General features: G+C 42.7%; 1 protein-coding gene and 1 non-coding gene across 2 annotated transcripts in view; one reads left to right on the forward strand and one right to left on the reverse strand.

Moving 5' to 3' along the window:
* Positions 1-501: 501 nt before the first annotated feature.
* NEK11 (NIMA related kinase 11) overlaps positions 502-21,203 on the reverse strand; it is a 265,196-nt gene continuing 244,494 nt past the window's right edge. The window contains exon 17 of the mRNA XM_055569707.1: positions 502-1,253. Coding sequence (XP_055425682.1) covers positions 962-1,253 — 292 coding nt within the window. The 3' untranslated portion in view covers positions 502-961. The remainder of the gene's footprint in view (positions 1,254-21,203) is intronic.
* On the forward strand, positions 19,005-19,111 carry LOC129645127 (U6 spliceosomal RNA). Its single transcript, XR_008711218.1, has one exon. It is a non-coding gene; the product is annotated as a U6 spliceosomal RNA (small nuclear RNA).

Raw genomic sequence — 21,203 nt, forward strand, 5'->3', positions numbered from 1 at the left:
GGTAAGAGGGTAAAGGCAGTTTTTTCCTCCCTCCAGTATGTTCTTAAATGCAGGGTGATGTTCCCTGGGCATGTTTTACTTGTGAAATAGTTGAAAATCTACCTATTTCCTCTTCTGACCCAAAAACTCACCCAAGTGTCAGGGAGAAGGAAATTTCCCCTCTGCCCCTCTTGAGTTCTTGTGACTGGACTAAAAATAAAATTGACACCAGACTAACAGGGACTTAAATCTGGCCAAAATCCAGTTTAGGGCTCCCACCCACATGACCAGGACTCTCTCACTCTCTCTCTGTCTCTGGTGAAAAGATTTGATGAAGTAAGATTCTTATAGTAATGAGCACAGCACTGGACAATAATAGGCAACAAGCAGAGTCTTAGCTCCTCTAAGTAGTAATTATCCTCAGATGGATGTGCTACGTTCAACAAGATACTTCTGGATAGGACAAGAGAAAAATAGGTGATTTATTTTATAGCCACGAATAAAAGTCGTTAATACTCCTTGGATGAGTTCGGGGAATACATCACAGAAAGGATTCACTCTATCTTTACACATATGCACTTCTTGCTTGTTAGGCATTCAAGGGTAAAGTGGGCCAAAAGCTAGCAACCTGAGACAGGTACATAGGGCCCCTGAGAAGCAGCTCAGCATGTCAGAGGCTGGGGACCAACCCCCCTCAGGAGCAGGCTGCCCACAGTCCCTGGAGACTCAGAGCAGTCGGCACTGAGTGGAAATGTAAAGAGCACGTGCCTTCTCCCAGGCCAAGGCCAGGGTGAGCCAACCCTGCTGGAGACCCAAAGGCACTAGAGCAGGACTACTCTTCAGGAAGACAAGCCGATCCATGTGCCCGTCTCACAGTATAGACCTGACAACACTAAGGCCCAAGTTGACTACTATCTGAAGGAGATTGACAAGGGATTGGAGGTAGAGACCGCTGCTCTGCACCCATGTCCCAGAACAGATGTCAGCAACAGTGCTGATGGATTTTCACAGGCGCCTTGTCCACTGGGACCTGCTTGCTTCTGACAGTTGCTTCATGATGGTTCTGGGGAAGAGTGACCCCTTCTGCCCTGGTGATCAGCAACTGCTCCTCAAAGTAGAGTAGTTGGTCAACCTCAAAACAGTCGCTGGCTCGAGGCACCACTGTTTCCAGAGCTGCCCAGACCTCTGCCTCGCTGGCTCCCCGCTGCCTTGCTTTCTTGAGGTAACTGTAGACCTCCTCAAACACCTCTGCTCCCAGCTTCTGCACAGCGGATCTGCCAGGCAAGTCAGGAAAGAGCAAGAAAAGTTACACACTGAGAAACCATACAGTCAGCCCTGTGTGTCCACAGGTGGTTGAAGCTGGGGGTGTGGAACCTGTGGATACCAAGGGTGACTGCACTGCCATTTTATACAAGGGAATTGAGCACCCATGGATTTTGGTATCTGCAGAGGGCAGGCACATTTCCTGGAACCAGTCCTCCGTGGATACCATGTTTGTGTTTTTTTTTGGATACCATGCTTTTTAAAATCATTAATTAGCGACTTTCCTGGTGGTCCTGGTGACTGAGACTCCATGCTCACAAGGCAGGGGACCCAGGTTTGATCCCTCCACAGGGAACTAGATCCCGCACACTGCTCTCAATGAAGGAGGACTGGTTGATCCGTGGTGAGACAACTAGATCCCACATGATGCAACTAAGACCCGGAGCAGCCAAATAAATAAATAAGTATAAAAAATTTTTTAATGAAAAATGTTGTGTGATGAATTAGGTTGATGATTATACAGTCGTCCCTTTGGCACAGCATTCATTCAGGACCCCTTGCAAATACCCAAACCATGGATGCTCAAGTCCCTTTTATAAAATGGCATAGTATTTGCATATAACCTATGCACGTATCATGGAGAAGACAATGGCACCCCACTCCAATACTCTTGCCTGGAAAATCCCATGGATGGAGGAGCCTGGTAGGCTGCAGTCCATGGGGTCGCGAAGAGTCGGGCACAACTGAGTGACTTCACTTTCACTTTTAACTTTCATGCATTGGAGAAGGAAATGGCAACCCACTCCAGTGTTCTTGCCTGGAGAATCCCAGGGACGGGGGAGCCGGGTGGGCTGCTGTCTATGGGGTCGCACAAAGTCGGACACGACTGAAGCGACTTAGCAGCAGCAGCGGCAGCATGCACATATCATCTCTAGATTACTTACAATACATAATACAATGTAAATGCCATGTAAATACTTGTAAATACAATGTAAATGCTATGAAAATTGTTTCTGGCTTGCAGCAAATTCAAGTTTTGCTTTTTGGAACTTTCTAGAATTTCTTTTTCAAATATTTTTTATCCCCAGTTGGTTAAAGACACAGATGCAGAGCCCAAGGATACTAAGGGGCAAGTATAAATATTTTTATAACTTTAACTGAAGCAATGTTTCTTTACTCTTCATTTTAATGAATTTGGTGAAAAGAAAAATCAGTTCTTTTTCCCCAGAATCTTAAATGCATTACTGCTAGACAATAATGATAGTAATGCTAACAATAACTGAAGGCATTAATCACAAATGCTTTCATTTATTTTTTTAAGCTTTTATTGTACAGTATTGTACAATCTTGTAATCCCTAGAAGACATAGAACTGGGTTAGGTATTATGACAGATAAAAAGAAGTAACTGATCCTGATCTAGTTTACAGGCTTGTAATTACAATGCAAGATATATGCACCTTAAATTTTAACTTACATTTTTATATTAAGTCAGAGCTTACACAATGCTTTTACATTTATTCTCTCAAATGACCCTTGTAAACTAAGCAACACATTGAATGTTCATCTCTATTTTACAGATGACAATAAGTATGTTGGCTTTCACAAACTCACACAGCTAGTGGTTGATGGAACTTGAACTCAAACACAGGTCTTGGAACTTCAAGTGCTGGAGAGACTGGCAGCCCTAGGGCCCCACATCCTCCAGCTTGTGTAGGTTTCCCACCTTTGCTAAGAGATTGTTAGAACCAAACCCAAGATACTTCATATCTGTAGTCACCTCAACCACTCCCAGAAATTCATACTTTCCTTGCTGACATGTACCAAACCACAGTCAGATCCTATCACTTCACTGTCTCAGACTCCTATAACATTAGGGTCTGGTCCCTTCCCTACTCTTATTTATCAGGCTGTGCATAATCTGCCTCCTGCCTTCCTCCACCAACCTGCTCTGTCTTGTCCACAGTCTGCCTTAGCCATTAGGTTCCAGTCACACCTACCTCCTTTCTGTTCCTTAAAAACAACCCAAGCTTATTCCCACCTCTGGGTCTGTGCACAAGCTGTACCCTCTTCCCTAAAATGCTTCTCCCTTTGATCTTTATATTGCTGCCTCCTTCTTGCCTTTCAGATCTCAGCTTAAATATCACCTTCTTGGAGAAACCATCCTTCCCCACCGAGTCTAAGAGATCCACCCAGTTGTTCCACAGGATCACACCACCTGAACTATTTGCACAGCACGTATTACTTTTGGTATTTTTCTTCCATCTTTTTGTGTGTATCTGTTTGCTGTTGGCCTCTCCCTACTTCCCTAATTAGCATACAAATTCCATAAAGGAGGGACTCAGCACCTAGGACAGGACCAGGCACTCAGTAGGTGCTCAGGAAAGACTTGGGGAATGAAGGAATGACCTAAACAGCCGCCAGGTGCCATCAAACAGTGTCTCATGAAAGTTCCTGTTTGGGAAAATCAGGGATACCTTGTGGAAGAGGCGGAGGCACCATCTCACTTGAGCTGTAACAGCTGGAGGACGTGTGTGGGAGCAGCGGGAGACCCGTGAGGTGCCTGGCGGGTGTGGAGGATGCACAAAGTGGGCGAGAGCCACATGAACACAACATTAAAGAAACCTTAGGATGTGATTATTAATATTAACCGCTGATGATAAAGAAGCCCCAAATGTCCCCTGAAACCATACTAACAGTTCCTGCACTTTCTCTGGGTGCCAGGCTCCATTCTGAGCATCGTCTCAGATCATCCCTTTAAATCTTCATAACAACAGTGTAGATAGACATTATTGTCATTCCCATTTTACAGATCAAGAAACTGAGATACTGAGTGTGTGTGTGTGTGTGTGTGTGTGTGTATATATATATATATATATATAGAGAGAGAGAGAGAGAGAGAGAGAGAGAGAGGGTATCATGTAGTCCCAGCAGTTTCACTCCAGTACTCATTTTTTTCATCACTAGGATACAGATGTTGGATTCAGAGAGATCAGAGTTGGATCTTGGCTCTCCCTTTCACAGGCTGCATGACCTCGTGCCAGTTCCTTAACCTCTCTGAGCCTTGGACTTTTCATATGTAGGTGATATTTACACACACACAGGTAGCACAGTGGTGAAGAATCTGCCTGCCAATTTAGGAAACAGGTGATGGCAGTTTTGATCCCTGGGTTGGGAAGATCCCCTGGAGTAGGAAATGGCAACCCACTCCACTATTCTTGCTTGGAAAAATTCCATGGACAGAGGAGCCTGGCAGGCTACAGTCCATGGGGTCACAAAGAGTTGGACATGACTGAATGACTGAGCGTGCGCACACACACACACATACACACACACACACACACACACACTTAAGCAGAGTACCTGTTGCCTACCAGGAACCTGATAACCATTGTTTTACTCTCGTGTACATTATTGTTGCTTCCCCAGTGGTGAATTACACAGTAATCCTACTTCAGTTCAACTGGGAGCTTCAAGTAATTTTGTTGTTCTGCCATCAGTTGAGACACTATTTTAAATACTTTTATCTTTTCTAGCTGAATTTGGGAGGGGGGGGATGACATAAAAAGACTGGTGGCACAGTGGGATTTAAGAAAAAGTAATTTTGTAGAGAGAAAACTGAGTTTAACAGAAAGCATTAAGAAACACAGACTATTCTTTAGACACCGTTTAAGGAAACCTTGAAAAATGATTTTAAAGAACATAAGAAATTCCTGCATATTAAATATGTATGAGGCACCACAGGAATAGAAGAGTGCCATGAGCTCTCCCTTTAATACCACTGTCTTAATGGTCATTGGTGCTAACAAGTACCAGGAACCTTTATGAAAGGTGGGTTTTGTACCACTTCTCTCCATGTCTAGTATTTCCAATGTCCGTCTCTGAATCTGGTGGGCAGAGACAGATGACCACTTCACATGCTTGGGCAACACGTGACACCCCTACATGGGATGTGTGACTTTCAGGCCCTTTCTGAAAATGGTGGTACAATAGGTTCTTGTTGGGTACCCGGTTACAGCTAACCATTCCTGGAAGGGCTATTTGTGATCTAAACATCCTCCAGCAAATGTTGATGCATAAACTCACTGTCTAAAAAGAAAAATCCTTCTAGATATAATTTATGAAACACAGCTAAAATATAGAGCATTGAAAGGTTGAGAGTAAGCAAATCTAAAAATAAAGGATATGCCAGGCAAATAAAAACCAAAAGAAATCTGCGTTAGTATATATGTTTTATGAGACAAAATAGATTTTAAGGGAAAAAAAGCCTTAATAGAATAAAGAATGCCACTAGATAATGAAAACAGTTTAATCCACCAGGAAGAAATGAAAATTCTAAATCTGCATGCATCTAATAAAGTAGAATAAAAATACATCAAGTGCAGGGCTTCCCAGATGCTCCAGTGGTTAAGAATGTGCTTTGCAATGTAGGGGACACGGTTCGATCCCTGGTTGAGGAATTAAGATCCCATGTGTCTAGAGAGTCTACATGCTGCAAAACAAGCCAAAGCCAAAGCCAAAAAAAAAAAAAATTCATCAAGTAGTACAGGGAGAAATTGTCAAATACATTCTCATAATGTAGCATTTCAGTTATTGATATACGAAAGCATTGGAAAAAATTAGTAACAGAAAATCTTAATATACTTATTAAGCTGGATTTAATATATATATATATATTCCATCTGATGATTATAGCAACCACATTCTCTCCAGACTCTCATGTAACATTTACAAAAAACTGACCATATACTAGACAATTCAAGTTACTACACTTTTCAAATACTGATTTTTATATGAGATCTTGTTATCCGACCACACTACAATTGTTAGAAACTTGTAACAAAAATATGTGGTAAACATTTCTGTGTTTGTAAATTTATTTATTCCAAATAAATTGTGGGTCAATAACAAAATCAGGCATGCCATAACAAATGCCAAAAGCAAAGTGACAGGTGCTTTAAGATTTACATGTTGTAAGACTGCAGCATAAATCTACTCTGACACTCAGAAAACAGGCTGTAATATTCCTGCAATGATGTGTTCTAGTATTTTAAGAATCACAAAACAGAATATTCTATTTCAGGGGTCTTTCCTGCTATTATCTAAGATTTGAAAAGGGAAGGGAGTGTTTCCTGTGTTGTTTAAGGGGAAAAGGGGGTTAGTTTTATCAAATGGAGGAACTATCCCTTTAGTTAGGTGGATAACTCAAGTAAAAAGAACTTACATTCTCAAATGAAAAAAAGTGTATTTTAATTCTTTTTCATCTATTTTGTCCCATGCTTCATATCCTTAATCAATTGTATCCTGTTGTTCAAAGCATTTTAAGTGTTTAAGGAATCCTAAATATCATCTTAGTCCAGATGCTTCACTTGCAGGTGGGTGCTCTTTGGGTGGATCACCTCCTGAGACAGTGGCAGACTCGGGGAGTTGCAGGAAGCCTCCCATGGTTCTAAAGAAGCTCCAGCTGCCTGGAGAACCCCCCAGTATGTATTTGGCTGATTTTCCAGCCGAAAGAGCATCTTTTGGGGGAGCACTATGCTTACTCTCTCTCCTGTTTCCTCCAAGTCCTGTTTCTCATCCTCCAAACTTCTTCACTAGCCTCTTCTCATGTTTAATTGTTATTTGTAAACAATATATTTATCACATCTATTTACTTACCAATCAACTACTGGTTGCTCTGTGTGCCCTCTCTTTCTCCCAGGGCTGTAAAGAAGAGGGCTAGGTCAATGTAGTTCTTTACTGTTAGTCCCTCAGTAGTGTCCGACTTTTTGCAACCCCATGGACTGTAGCCCGCCAGGCTCCACTGTCTATGGGATTCTCCAGGCAAGAATACTGGAGTGGGTTGCCATTCCTCCAGGAGAATCTTCCCAATGCAGGGATCGAACCCTGGTCTCCAGCACTGAAGGCAGATTCTTTACCAACCGCCTGAGCCACCAGAAAATCAGTTCAAGGATGGCACACAAAAATGTGCTCACATTCTAAATATTATTTAAGTTGGAAGCAATCTCAAACTTACAGAAGAGTTACAGGTAGAGTTCAAAGAACCCTTTTTTGGACTCTAGCCTTTTTGCTGACCTGATGTTCCTTTCTCCTGTATTTTGTGTGTATTCTTTACAAATAAAGACTGTGTGTGTATTCCTTACAAATAAAGACACTCTCTTACATAACCACAGACCAGCCATAAAAATCACAAAATTACCACTGATACATTACTGTCATCTAATTCTCCAGTCTATTTAAGTTTCCCCAGTTGTCCAAGTTCACTTTATTCAGTTGCTCAGTCACGTCTGACTCTTTGCGACCCCAGGGACTGCAGCACGCCAGGCTTCCCTGTCTATCACCAACTCCCAGAGCTTGCTCAAACTCATGTCCATCAAGTTGGTGATGCCTCATCCTCTGTCATCCACTTCTCCTCCTGCCTTCAATCTTTCCCAGCAACAGGGTCTTTTCCAAAGAGTCAGTTCTTCACATCAGGTGGCCAAAGTACTGAAGTTTCAGCTTCAGCATCAGTCCTTCCAATGAATATTCAGGACTTATTCCTTTAGGATGGACTGGTTTGATCTCCTTGCAGTGCAAGGGACACTCAAGAGTCTTCTCCAACACCACAGTTCAAAAGTATCAATTCTTCAGCGCTCAGCTTTCTTTATGATCCAATTCTCACATCCATACATGACTACTAGAAAAACCATAGCCTTGACTAGACGGACCTTTGTCAGCAAAGTAATGTCTCTGCTTTTTAATATGCTGTCTAGAAAAGCTGATCACAGCTTTTCTTCCAAGGAGTTAGCATCTTTTAATTTCATGGCTGCAGTCACCATCTGCAGTGATTTTGGAGCCCCCAAAAATAAAGTCTGACACTGTTTCCATTGTTTCCCCATCTATTTGCCATGAAGTGTTGGGACCAGATGCCATGATCTTCGCTTTCTGAATGTTGAGTTTTAAGGCAACTTTTTCACTCTCCACTTTCACTTTCATCAAGAGGCTTTTTAGTTCCTCTTCACTTTCTGCCTTAAGGGTGCTGTCATCTGCATATCTGAGATTATCGATATTTCTCCCAGCAATTTTGATTCCAGCTTGTGCTTCATACAGCCTGGCACTTCACAAGATGTACTCTGCACATAAGTTAAATGAGCAGGGTGATAATATACGGACTCGACGTACTCCTTTCCCAATTTGGAACTAGTCCATTGTTCCTTGTCTGGGACTAACTATTGCCTCTTGACCTACATATAGATTTCTCAGGAGGCAGGTAAGGTGGTCTGGTATTCCCATCTCTTTATGAATTTTCCAGTTTGTTGTGATCTACGTGGTCAAAGGCTTTGGCATAGTCAATAAAGCAGAAGTAGATGTTTTTCTGGAACTCTCTTGCTTTTTCCATGATCCATTGGATGTTGGCAATTTGATCTCTGGTTCCTTCGCCTTTTCTAAACCCAACTTGCACATCTGCAAGTTCTCAGTTCATATACTGTTGAAGCCTGACTTGGAGAATTTTGAGCATTACTTTGCTAGCATGTGAGATGAGTGCAATTGTGTGGTAGTTTGAACATCCTTGGCATTGCCTTTCTTTGGGATTGGAATGAAAACTGACCTTTTCCAGTCATGTGGCCACTGCTGAGTTTTCCAAATTTGCTGGCATATTGAGTGCAGCACTTTCACAGCATCATCTTTCGCAATTTGAAATAGCTCAGCTGGAATTCCATCACCTCCACTTTGTTTGGAGTGATGCTTCCTAAGGCCCACTTGACTTTGCATTCCAAGATGTCTGGCTCTAGGTGAGTGATCACACCATCATGATTATCTGGGTCATGAAGATCTTTTTTGTGTAGTTCTTCTGTGTAATCTTGCCACCTCTTCTTAATATCTTCTACTTCTGTTAGGTCCATACCATTTCTGTCATTTATTGAGCCCATCTTTGCATGAAATGGACCCTTGGTATCTCTCAATTTCTTGAGGAGATCTCCAGTCTTTCCCATTCTATTGTTTTCCTCTATTTCTTTGTGTTGATCTCTGAGGAAGGCTTTCCAATCTCTCCTTGCTATTCTTTGGAACTCTGCATTCAGTTGGGTATATCTTTCCTTTTCTCCTTAGCCTTTAGCTTTTCTTCTTGTCTCAGCTATTTGTAAGGCCTCCTCAGACAACCATTTTGCCTTTTTGCATTTCTTTTTCTTGGGGATGGTCTTGATCACTGCCTCCTGTACAATCACGAACCTCTGTCCATAGTTCTTCAGGCACTCTGTCTATCAGATCTTATGCCTTGAATGTGTTTGTCACTTCTACTGTATAATCATAAGGGATTTGATATAGGTCATGGCCTAGTGGTTTTCCCTACTTTCTTCAATTTAAGTCTGAATTTGGCATAAAGAGTAGTTTTGAGTATTTCCTATTTTATTTTCATCCCTATTTCAAGTGGATTGGCTTTATCATCTTTGGATAAAAATGACCTCATATTTCTTTGAGTGAAAAGGAAGGAAACTTATTCTTAAAAAAAAAAAATTCTATGTGTTAGTGGCTGTGTCTGTTTCATACATTCACACTGGGGCATCCAGAGAGTGCTGAGAGCCAGCCTGCTCCACCAGGAGGCCTTGGTGAAGGATGGAGGGAGTGAGCAGTGGAGGCTGCTCTGCAGCTATCACTGTCTGTCATGGGAGTGAAATAAGGCAGAGAGCAGCATCCAGGGGATTTTTGCCTCTGTTCTGAACAGTATTTTTAGCTTAACAGCAGAAAATATTTGACACCATCCCCTTCCTAGAAAGACCACAGGCAATTTCTCTTCAGGGAGAAGGAATGAGTTTCCACCGGTTCTGCTGCATCATCAGGTTTCCAAACTCCCTTAGCCCTGTCCTCTCTCTCAGGTCTAACAGGAAAGTCTCCCTCTTGCCTAGCACTGATTTGGTTTGCAAACTATTTCTCTCCCAGTAGAAATCCCCCAATAATGGCTACATTCACATTTCCTGTTTCCAGATTAATTAGCCTCTTAAGGAATGTGAAACTGAAAGCAAAGGACTTTTATCTCTTTTCTGGTCTGCTCCCTTACCTGGCTTGGGACCTGCTGGGGATACAGGGCCTTTCTGAGTCATCTTTGACCAAGCATTGTCCAGCCACAAAACTGCCCAATGTTACTCATTCAGCACATTTTTAATGAGCACCTCGTGCTTGCCAAGTTCTAAGATGCAGCCATAAGTCCGTGACCTTACAGAACTCATACTTTGGTGGGCAAATGACAAATATAAAACAAATAAATAAGGTAATTTCAGATTTTTGCCTTTTGCTGCAAATGAAATAAACAGGGAGACAGAAGAGTGAGAGCATGGCTGCCTAGAAGAGGGCTTGAATCCCACAGCAAGGAGGAGGCAGAAAAGGTGCTTCTAGGGGGGCTGTGACCACCAGGCCCTGTCAGCTGAACCAGCTCCCGCATCTTCCTGACAGACCTTCAGGTAGAGGAAGCAAGGCCCATTTCTAACATTTGTGGAGATGTAGAAAGAAGACTTAGCAGCAGTAGCCGCAGCAAGAAGACCAATGGAGGCCCACACGTGTCAAAATATTTATAAGTTGTGAACCAAGCTCACAAAGTGTTAAATAAAATATGACCTACCTTCTTACCCTGACAAATTAACTTCATAGAGACCTAGAAGGCCAGCTTCAGTATTCTCATACTTCTGAGGTCTGCACTGAAACACGGCAGAGCTGGGTGAGCCAACCCCAACCCTCATCCCTAGATGAACACCCTGCCCCTGCCCCCCTCCCTCCCTAGCCTGGCTCCAACTCCTAGTGTGAGGGGTCTCTGCACTCATGCCTGACACTTCAGCTCCTATATCCAAGAGCCATTGATGCCTCTGCAGACAGCCAGCCACCCTGTGGCCACCTGAGACTTAGGGCGGTGCAAACTGGTAGCACAGACCACCCATGGGAGGAGGGCCTAAGGCAGAGGTCCACAGATTCTAGAAATGAACTTAGGTCATTTGGGCAGAGAATTGCAGGGTTCCAGGTAACCAGGGCACAATCTAGAAGAGGAGACCCAGGGTCTGAGGATGCCAGTCCCCTTGGCCCAATGGGCAGTTACTGGGAGGATGACCACAGGGGCACCCTCAACAGGCAGGCCCAGTGCTGGCCTTTTTGCTGGAGGCCTAGGGATGAATGAGACTAGGAGGGAGGCTGCCTTTGTCAATGTGATTAAGGAAAGCCTCTCTGGGGGGCAGTGGTAGGAATGGCATTTGAATGGAGACTTGGATGGCCAGGTTCACTGGGGAGCAGGGCATTTCCAACTGAGGAAAGAGGTGGCCAGGCATGTTAAGCTCTGCGTGGAAGGAAAGAAGACTGGGGTGACGGAGGCCTGACTCAGAGCAGCAGAATGACAGGCAATGAGGGCAGACGCTCAGGCAGGGCAGAGAGCTTGGAGGATGAGGAAGGGGTCCTGCATACAGTGGGACCTTTGAAGGGCCGACAGGATCTGAACCTTGTTATAACCAGATCACTCTGGTCCTGTGTGAAGTGAGTGAATCACAAGGAGCCACTGTTAAGGGCAAATCAAGAGATTTGAACACCATGCAAAAGGCTTCAGTGCCCTTGATATAAAGATCCTTGTGACTAGTTCTTCCCCAAATTTTAGTGCCTAGAAAACTCTCCTACTAAGCTGGTTCTTGTTGACTCAGAGGATTTCTCCTCTTGTCCAAGCCACCTGGAAGCTCAGAGCTGAGTTGATGCTTATTTGCAGAGTAAACTGTTCAAGTTATCATCTGGCATCCAATCTCTCTCTCTCTTTTTTTTTTTTTTTTTGCCATTCCATGCCTCATACAGAACTTCCCTGCCCACCTGGGGATGGAACCCATGCCCCCTGCGTTGGAAGCATGGAGTCTTAACCACTGGACCACCAGGAAAGTCTTCTAATCTCAGTTTTATACATCACTTCCCATATATGTTTTTACAAACTTTTCTCAAAACACCAAAAAGTATATGTAAATAGCAATACTAGTTAGAAATGTAAGAAGTTGGAACTCAAGACACTGGTACCTGACTAGTAGTTCCTTTGGCAACGTGTACACCGGAAGTTGTTTGTGTGTTTTGTTTTTGATTGCTTGGTGTGTTGTAATTGAGGGGCAGATAGCAAGGAGCTTTTAAATGCCCATTAACCTTTGATACTAAAAAATTGTAGCAACTTGTTGACATTCAGTTTCTAATCTTTACAAACAAATGAAGGCCACGGCTTTTCACGACCCTCCTAACATTATTACAAAGATGTCATAAAACATTTTAAGATATACAAAAAAGTGTAAAATATAATACAATGAACAAGCATATCCAACTCCCAGTTTATGGATTCAAGTATTAGCAAATGCAGCTGAAGCTCTGAATTCTCTCGCTAATTATAATCCCTTCCCAATCACCAGAGGTAACCACTATTCTGAATCTGGTGTTTTATCATAAACAAGCATTTAAAAAATACTTTTATTACATATGTAAGTATGTATCCCTCAAAAATAAGTAGCACTGTTCTGTGTGTTTTTACACTTTCAGTAAGTGGTGTCATACTTGGGTTTTTTCTTGCTTTTTTTTTGCTAAAATTGTTGGTATTTGCCCCCTGTGCTGCCGGAGCGTGATGATTTTCTGCTTGTGCCAGTCCATGACTACTCTGAATTTGTTATCCTGATGAAGTACATTTCCGGTTGTTTCTACCACCCCCACCCTGTCACTACCACTTTCACTAACAAAGCTGCTGGGAACATTTGTGAAAACCCTTTTTGGATTGTTTTTACTTCAAACTACAATATATATGTATATGTGTGTGTGTGGAAAACCAAGCCTTTCAGAGACAGTTCCTATATAATGTAATTATTTTCAGAATGACTTACCATCATTCACATCCTATCTTTCATAATGGATCCAAGATGAATATTTTATAAGAAAATACAATCTAGAGAGGGGTAGAATTACAGAACTTTTAAAAAGTCCTGCAAAGTAACAAGGAGTCATCTAATCAGATGCCTTCATTTTATAGGTGAGGAAAGTGACTCTGGGATCGGGGAGGGGCCTCCCCAGTGGTGAGCACTGAGCTTCAAGAATGGACTCTATACTGGCCTCTGCGAAGATGGACATACATGTGAGATAAACATAAAATAAAAAAATCTTCAGTAGACAAGGCACCATGAGATGTGGACCACTTGGTGAAGTCCTTCCTGGCTAAATTATGACTGTGCTTCTCTTGGTCCATTCAAACCACTTTCTTAATTTTCCAAAAGTCAGTTTCATCCTAGCTTTGCTGGAGTCAAAGCAAAGAGCAGGAGATTAAACAGATTTTCTAATCAAACACAAGAATAATTGGATTTGCAAAGGAAAATGAAAAGAAATCACAAAGGAAAAGAAATTAGAACATAAATATGTTTGGGAGAATTCCTCAGAACAAGAGTGAGTTGTTATAGTTGGGAAACTACAGGTTTCCTTGGAGAAGAATGAATTTTAAGAGCTGCCTTTCATTTGATTAGATTCTGTAAGAACTCTCTCCTTGACTAAACTTCAGTTAGGCTTCTCTGTGTCCATCTTCTGCTCAAGGAGGCCTCATCCTCAGCTGCAGTCTCTGTCCCACTGGCCCCAGTTTAACAAGGATTCCCATGCCCTTCATACCTAAGCAATTCCCCTTAGTAATCTTCTGTCCACTGACTTCCTTCCTGCTCACTGGCTACACATCCCCATCCGTCCCTGTTGTACTCAAGCAGAGGTCAGTCTCTCTCCCTTATCGCAGTAGTCTTGAGTAAAGTCTTCCTCGCCTGTTTGATTTCTGTCTGGTGCAATTTTTCTGAGACAGATTCACGTCTCAGTGCCAGAAGGTCATTGGGTCCAGGGCAGAAACTGCCCATAATGAGAAGGGCTGTGTCTTGGTTAACCTGAGACGGCCTCAGTGCCTGCCTGACACGGAAGCACAGTCACCAGTGGCGCCCATTCCGTTGTCAAAAGGGTCCTGGTTTGGATAATAAATTATATGGTCACCCACATGTGATGTGAAATTTACTGGCTAAATTGTCATTGAGGACCTTAATGACAAGAGGACCTACTGGACTTCAAAATGGTGCTATAGCAACTACAAAGGACAAAATTTAGATGAGAACATCTCCTTTTAGTCCTGACTCCCACCCCCCCCCCCCCACTCCAAGACATACATAGTTACATTTGATTTGTATCATTTTATGTCCCCAATTAAAATGGTTCTCCATGAATAAAACATGATTTTCATCACTTTGTAGCTCAACATGTTCACTCGTCCGCTTTATTGTACCTCTCCCTTGATGACTACAGATTGGTTTATCACAGTATATTTACCATCAACAAGACATGCATTCCAGAGAGGGAAGGAGGGAGGAGATGAGCCCAGGAAGGCCAATGTGCCACAGGCCCGAGGAAAAACAGCTGAGATCAGGGAATCACACCTCATTCTCTGCTGAGTACCAGTAAAGGACTGAAATGACTTTGCAAAACAGTAACTGAAGCTGACACCTGCTCTTGACAGGTGGGGGCAGACCAAGATTGCCCTGTGCTTTCACCTGCTATGGAAAGGGATAGGCGGGAGGGATTCCCCTACAGCCTCCCGCCAGGAAACACTGGGTTTCTTGTCTTCTGCCCTAACCCCAAAAGGGGAGACCCTCCATTAAGGTGAGGTTTGTGAGTAATTTTGAGCAATGGCTTTTATAGTTACTTTCACTTATTTGAAACTATCTGCAAGAGGCCCTTATCTTGCACAGTGGTCCCAGGTCCGATGGGATGGTGCAGACTCTGTCAGCAAGATCTCAGGCTCTGGCTTTAAGATACAGATGGGCTGGGGGGTGGAGGGAAAGGATTGAATTAGGATAATCTCCAAATTTCCTGCTACTGGGAAAGTCAAAGATTCTATCCTCAGCTAGGTTTGATAGCCCTTGTTTTATAGACAGGAAGATTTGAAAGAAGAGAGCAAGGCCACTGAGGGGGACCGGTGCCTCTTGACTTCAGCACTCCGTGTTTGACCCGCAGGAGGAGATGGCCAATTTATAAAGAGGAACCAAGGCTGTCAGAAGGGTACTTTACCCTGGAAGCAGGATCCCACCTGCAGCATCAACCCTCACTGGAGCTGGTTGGAAACACAGGCTTTCAGGACCCACCTAGACCTACCGGATCAGATTTTTCATTTCAGAAGACTCCAAGTGATTCATGTGCACTTTAGAGTCTGAGAACACAGGCTGGAGCTGTGGATTACATTTTGAATAGGAGGACTCCATAAAGCATTTCAAACTATGATGAAGTTTTGAAGAAAATTCTGATGTTTTAATGGGATCAGGCCAGCTTTCCAAGCTCTGAGGCATCATTTCCCATACCACACCCTCTACAGAATTACTGAACTTAAATTTCTTACAATATGAGTTTAAATCTGATAAGAGTAATGCTTCCATTGATGGAAGTCTTCATCAATTTCAGGCTGACTCTCTCATCTCTTCTGTCTCTCCTTCTCCCTAAATCTCTGATGTGCAGCTTTCCGTTAGTAATAATCTTGGATTCATAACACACTCTCAGCATCGTGTTTGTCTTAAGAGGAGGACACCAGCCTTGTCTGGGTTGGAGACTAGAAACTATAGTCTGTTTGGTAGTTTGCTGTGTTTGCTTGCCCACGTTTGCCTGACTCCTAATTCTGCATCGGCTAGAAGGCCCTCTGCTTAAATAAGCAGGAAACCTCTTTCCCTTCAATTTGGGAAATATTGTATTCCAGTTTTATCTTACTGATGATCTAAGAAGTAACAAGCAAGCATAAACCTATGTTAATAGTTTTCCCACCTTTTCTTTGTATCTGGGACAGATATTGCAGAAATCATTTGGTATGAAATGAAGTTTCGATTAGTTCTAAAATATATTAGACCTGTATAATCGGTAGTCTTGGGAAGAAACAGGAAAAATTAAATTGCAGGTTTTAGTTGAACTATGAGAAACTGCCAGTTTTACAGGTTAAAAAGGTCAAATATTGGCAATTTCATTTATTCAACCTAGTTAGGATGTTTCAATTAAGATTTTCTTGACAAAAGAAATATTAAGAGGTTTGACAGTGCTATTTATGGAGGCTGAGTTGTCTCTTAAAAAAATTTTTTTTTAATTAATTAATTTATTTTTGGCTGTGCTGAGTTTCTCTGCTGCTTGGGCTTTTCTCTAGTTGCAGCAAGTGGGTCCTACTCTCCAGTTGCAACGCTTGGGCTTCTCATTGCGGTGGCTTCTTTTGTTGCAGAGCACGGGTTCTACAGTGCGTGGACTCAGCAGTTGCAGTTCCTGGGCTCTAGAGCACAGACTCAATAGTTGTGGCACATGGGTTTAGTTGCTCTGAGGCATGTAGGATCTTCTTGGATTAGGGATTGAACTGGTGTCTCCTGCTTTGATTCGTGGATTCTTTACCTCTGAGCCACCACAGAAGCCCTGAGTTGTTTCTTTTATTTGGGGATATCTTTTGGAAGTTGGGGCAAATGCTTTGAAGGCTAGACCACCATCTTTCTATTCTAAGCAGGCAGGGGAACATGGGCTGTGGGAAGGTGAAGTTTGGTTACAGATTTAGGATGAATGTATGTGTCCTTGAAGGAGGCTTATAACCTTCTGAATCTGTGAAATATATAAATGGTGACACAGAAATATAGATAGTTGACACACAAACTAGAGTAAGTTTCTTTCCTACTTTCTTTCTACAGTCAGGTATACTTAATACTTGAACTCTGATAGGAGTAAGAAAAGAAAACATTCCCCCTTCCCTATGTCAGCATCACTCTTTAGTTAGAATGAGAGGAGTGAAGTCAAAGTGAAGGGTAAGAATCTCTTCCCTTTCTTGGTTAATTGTCAGTCACACCTTAGGCCTGCTGTATTCCATGGCATGGTGGGCATAATTCTATGATAGGCCAAACTGCATCATGTTCTAATTATGTATTCAAATGTGCTGGTCCAAGGGTCACACTTTGACTTGAAGGTAGGGAGTGCATGCTAAGTTCCTTCAACTGTGTGACTCTTTGTGACCCTATGGACCATAGCCTGTGAGGCTCCTCTGTCTCTAGGCAAAACTGGAGTGGGGTGCCATTTTCTTCTCCGGGGGATCTCCCCAGCCCATTGTCTCTTGCATCTCCTGCATTGGCAGGCAGGTTCTTTACCACTAGCGCCACCTGGGAAGCCCTGACTCGAAGGTAGAGACCATGTATTAATTGTAATGATGCGCCCAGTGTCTTCAAGGCAGCTTGGCAGACAGTAGGTGTCAGTAACTGCTATATGGCAAAATAGAATAAATGATGGCTTTTAGTAACTAATTACATCAACAAAAGTTGAAAATATTACATTAAAAATCTTTGTGGATTATGGAAACTAATTTGTCAATAAATATCAAGGGCCACATCCTATGAGCCAATAATTATAACAAAATATTATACCCTATGAACCAGTAATTACATTTATCTTCAGAAAGGCTTTGAAATTCAAAAACAGCATTTGGTAAAAAAAAAAAAATGTTACATACAAGTTGGAAAATTATGTACAAGTTGGAAAAACTGAAAACAACTTAAAAATCCAAGAGTAGGAAAATATTTTTTTGGAATATTTAATAACATTGGAAAATGCTCAAGGAAGGAAGGGGAGAAAAATCATGACACACATCCTGCTTTTGTTTTAAACTTAAAAAAAAAAACCTTTAAACGTAGCATCACATTACAAAGATGTCCCAAGTATTAAAAATTCTGCCAAAGCAGTGTTTGTAATGGCTATAGAATTCCATTGGATATAAATACAATAAGTTATGAATTGTGTTTTATAAATGTACACAAGCTTCCCTGGTGGCTTAGCAGTAAAGAATCCACCTGCAATGCAGGAGATGGAGGAGATGCAGGTTTGATCCCTGGGTCAAGAAGATTCCCTGGAGAAGGGCATGGCAACCCACTCCAGTATTCTTGCCTGGAGAATCCCATGCACAGAGGAGCCTGGAGGGCTACAGTCTATGGGGTCACAGAGTCGGACATGACTGAAGGGAATTAGCACGTGCACACACACTAAAATCACACATAGATGGGGTAATATGCATATTGTCTGGCACCTTCTTTTTCTCAGCTAACAACATTATCTAGAGACCTCACCACAGAAGCACATGCAAAACTTCCTCAATTCGTTTTTTGTGCTGGGATAGTATTCCATTGCAGAGATGTGCACTGATTTTTTCAAAACAACTTGTATTGATACTTTCAACTATTTCTAGCCTTTTGCTGTTAAATAGTCCTGTGACAGACACTTTTGACATATATTTCTGTGCATTTATGCAATTATATCTGTGGGATAAATTCTGATACTGCTGGATCAAAGAAAAGATTCTTTTTAAGAACTCCAATAGACATTGGCAAATTGCGCTCCAAACTGTTACACCAATGAACGCTGTCTTGAACACTGCATAAGGTCACTTCTTCATTTAAAATGAAATAATGGATGGGATATATTTGCATGGGTGTATTTGAAACAGAGTTCATGAGCTCCAGCAATGCACAGTGCCATGAAACCTGGGTGTCCCTCCTTTCTCCCCTACATCCTTCCCACTCTGCCTTCCCTCCTTCTTGCCTTTTTTTTTTCCTTCCTTCCTTCTCCTTCTCTCCTTTCCCTCCATCTTTCTTCCTTTCTTCCCTCTTTCCTGCCCTTCCTTTCTTCCTTCCCACCTTGTCACGGGAGGAGAGACATGTGGGAAATTAGAGTGAAGGTCATGTTCCAGTTAAAGAATTAGAAGAAAACAGGGAATGGGCTTAGCTGGAGCAGGGTGCTCCCTCTGGCAGGACAGATGCTGAAACTGGACCCATACAGAGGAGGTCAGCATGGCCCCTGTCTGAGGATGATATACAATTCTGTGAAGTATTCAATATGTTACAGTGGCTGTGATGTGATGATGTGCTCACTAACCTTATTGTGGTGTGCTGGGCTAAGTCGCTTCAGTCGTGTTCGACTCTTTGTGACCGAATGGACGGTAGTCTGCCAGGCTCCTCTGTCCATAGGATTCCCCAGGCAAGGATTGCCATTTCCTGCTCCAGGGATCTTCCTGACCCAGGGATCGAACCCGTGTCTCTTACATCTTCTGCACTGGCAGGCAGGTTCTTTACCACTTGCGCCACCTGGGAAGCCTAATCTTATTGTGGTAATTGTGTCAAATCATGATGTACAAACCATCACACTGTACATGTTAAAAGATGAACTGAGGCATATTAAAAAACTTAAGAGTTTATTGAGCAAAAATAGATTTGAATGGAGTGGTGTTAAATCACAAGTGGTGAGGGCCCTCTACTGATGGGACCTCAGGGAGAGACTCTCTAGAGAAAAGGTGAAAACCAAGTGAGGAAATGATTGATGATTGGCTTCAGCCTCAAGCCTGATGGGTGGTTTGTGCTCAGCTGTCCTTGAGTTTCAATTTCATAACCTTGAGGCATATACAAATTTAGATTTTGGCTTGCTGATGTCAGCCGCAATAACAATAGAGACACACTGAACTCATGACCTACCAGTTTAATTAACCTAGTGTACACCTTAACCTTAACAACATTGTATGTCAAATGTATCTTGAGAAAACAGGAATGAAACCTGGAAGCAGACTGTTATGGGGAATACAGTACATAGAAATAAATCTGCAGTATGGGTGGGGAATACAGTACACAGAAATAAATCTGCAGTATGGGCAAGCTGGGTGGGACAATTTGGATGTGTCTCATTTTCCTGGGCACAGAAAGGATTCATGGAGGATCCTTGTTAAGATGCAGATTCTGATTCTGCACGTCTAGGGTGAGGCCTGAGGTTCTGCATTTCTAGTGGGCTTGCACGTGACACTTATGTGACTGGTCTGGGATCACACTTTGAGGAAAAGCACTTAGTTGACAAAGCCTCTTGCCAGAAACCAGTGGGGAGCGGGTGAGCATTACTGTTGGAGTCAGGAATGCCCCTGCAAGTGTTACAAGGTGACAGAGAGATGGCAGGCTCAGCCGGTCACTGCTACTTCATCCACCAGCTCCAGTCGGGCCCACCGCAGCAAGGGGACCAAACAAATGCTGCATGAAACCTATGCTTACTTCCCCCACTCCTACAGGAACCCTTACCTTTAAATCAGATCATATTCTATTTGCTTCATCTCCAGAAGTCAGTAATAACTTCTGTCACACAGAGTCCTTCAGTATTTCCTTGATTTGAGGAATCAAACCCTGGTGTCGCTGACTCTGTCCAGGGTTTAAGCGACAATCACTTGCCTTTGGTTCAGTCTGCCCACAGCCTGCAGCTGGAGGGACAGAGGCCCTGCCTGTTCCTTTCCTTATGAGATGAGATGAACACAGTAGAACTACTGCCCGAAGGCCCAGAATTAACATGTGGCCTTACAGCACTGTGACTTCCCCTGGATTGGGCTACTTGCAAGCTTCTCTGCAACCTCCCCATATTCCACCAAGATATTTTCTGAAGTGTTAGATTCGGCAAAGCTAAGGCTGCTAATCTATGTTTAGGAACCAGGATACTGCTATATTTAAGTCTTCCTGTGTGATTGTTTCCTTGCCATCAATCCTTGTAAATCAAGAGGAGTTTAAATGCTAACTTCAAAAATTCACAAGCTGCAGTTGACAGGAACATTTTTCACCTCCCTGATCCAAGCAGACAATGCGTGATGCTGGAGGGCTAGCTGTTACCTCTCTCAGCTTCTGCTCAAGGACAGGGAGCCCAGATGATACCTGAGAACACACACACCCCGCCCCCCACATACACACACTCTATACAAACAAGAGCTCTGGTTTGAAGCCGTAGGGAAACTAGCTAAAGCTTGCTCTCCTTTTCAAAACATAATCAAGAGGACAAGACTCGAATAAGCACAGGTCTTAAGAACTTTGTCACCTGATGAAGCTGTTCAATGTATCCTCTGTGTTTATTTATACTCAGAAAAGTATTTGCATCTAAGAAATAGGTTCTGTGTGAGTGAATGGTATATTCTTCT

Source organism: Bubalus kerabau, chromosome 2 (genome assembly GCF_029407905.1).
Source record: "Bubalus kerabau isolate K-KA32 ecotype Philippines breed swamp buffalo chromosome 2, PCC_UOA_SB_1v2, whole genome shotgun sequence".
NCBI lineage: Eukaryota > Metazoa > Chordata > Mammalia > Artiodactyla > Bovidae > Bubalus > Bubalus kerabau.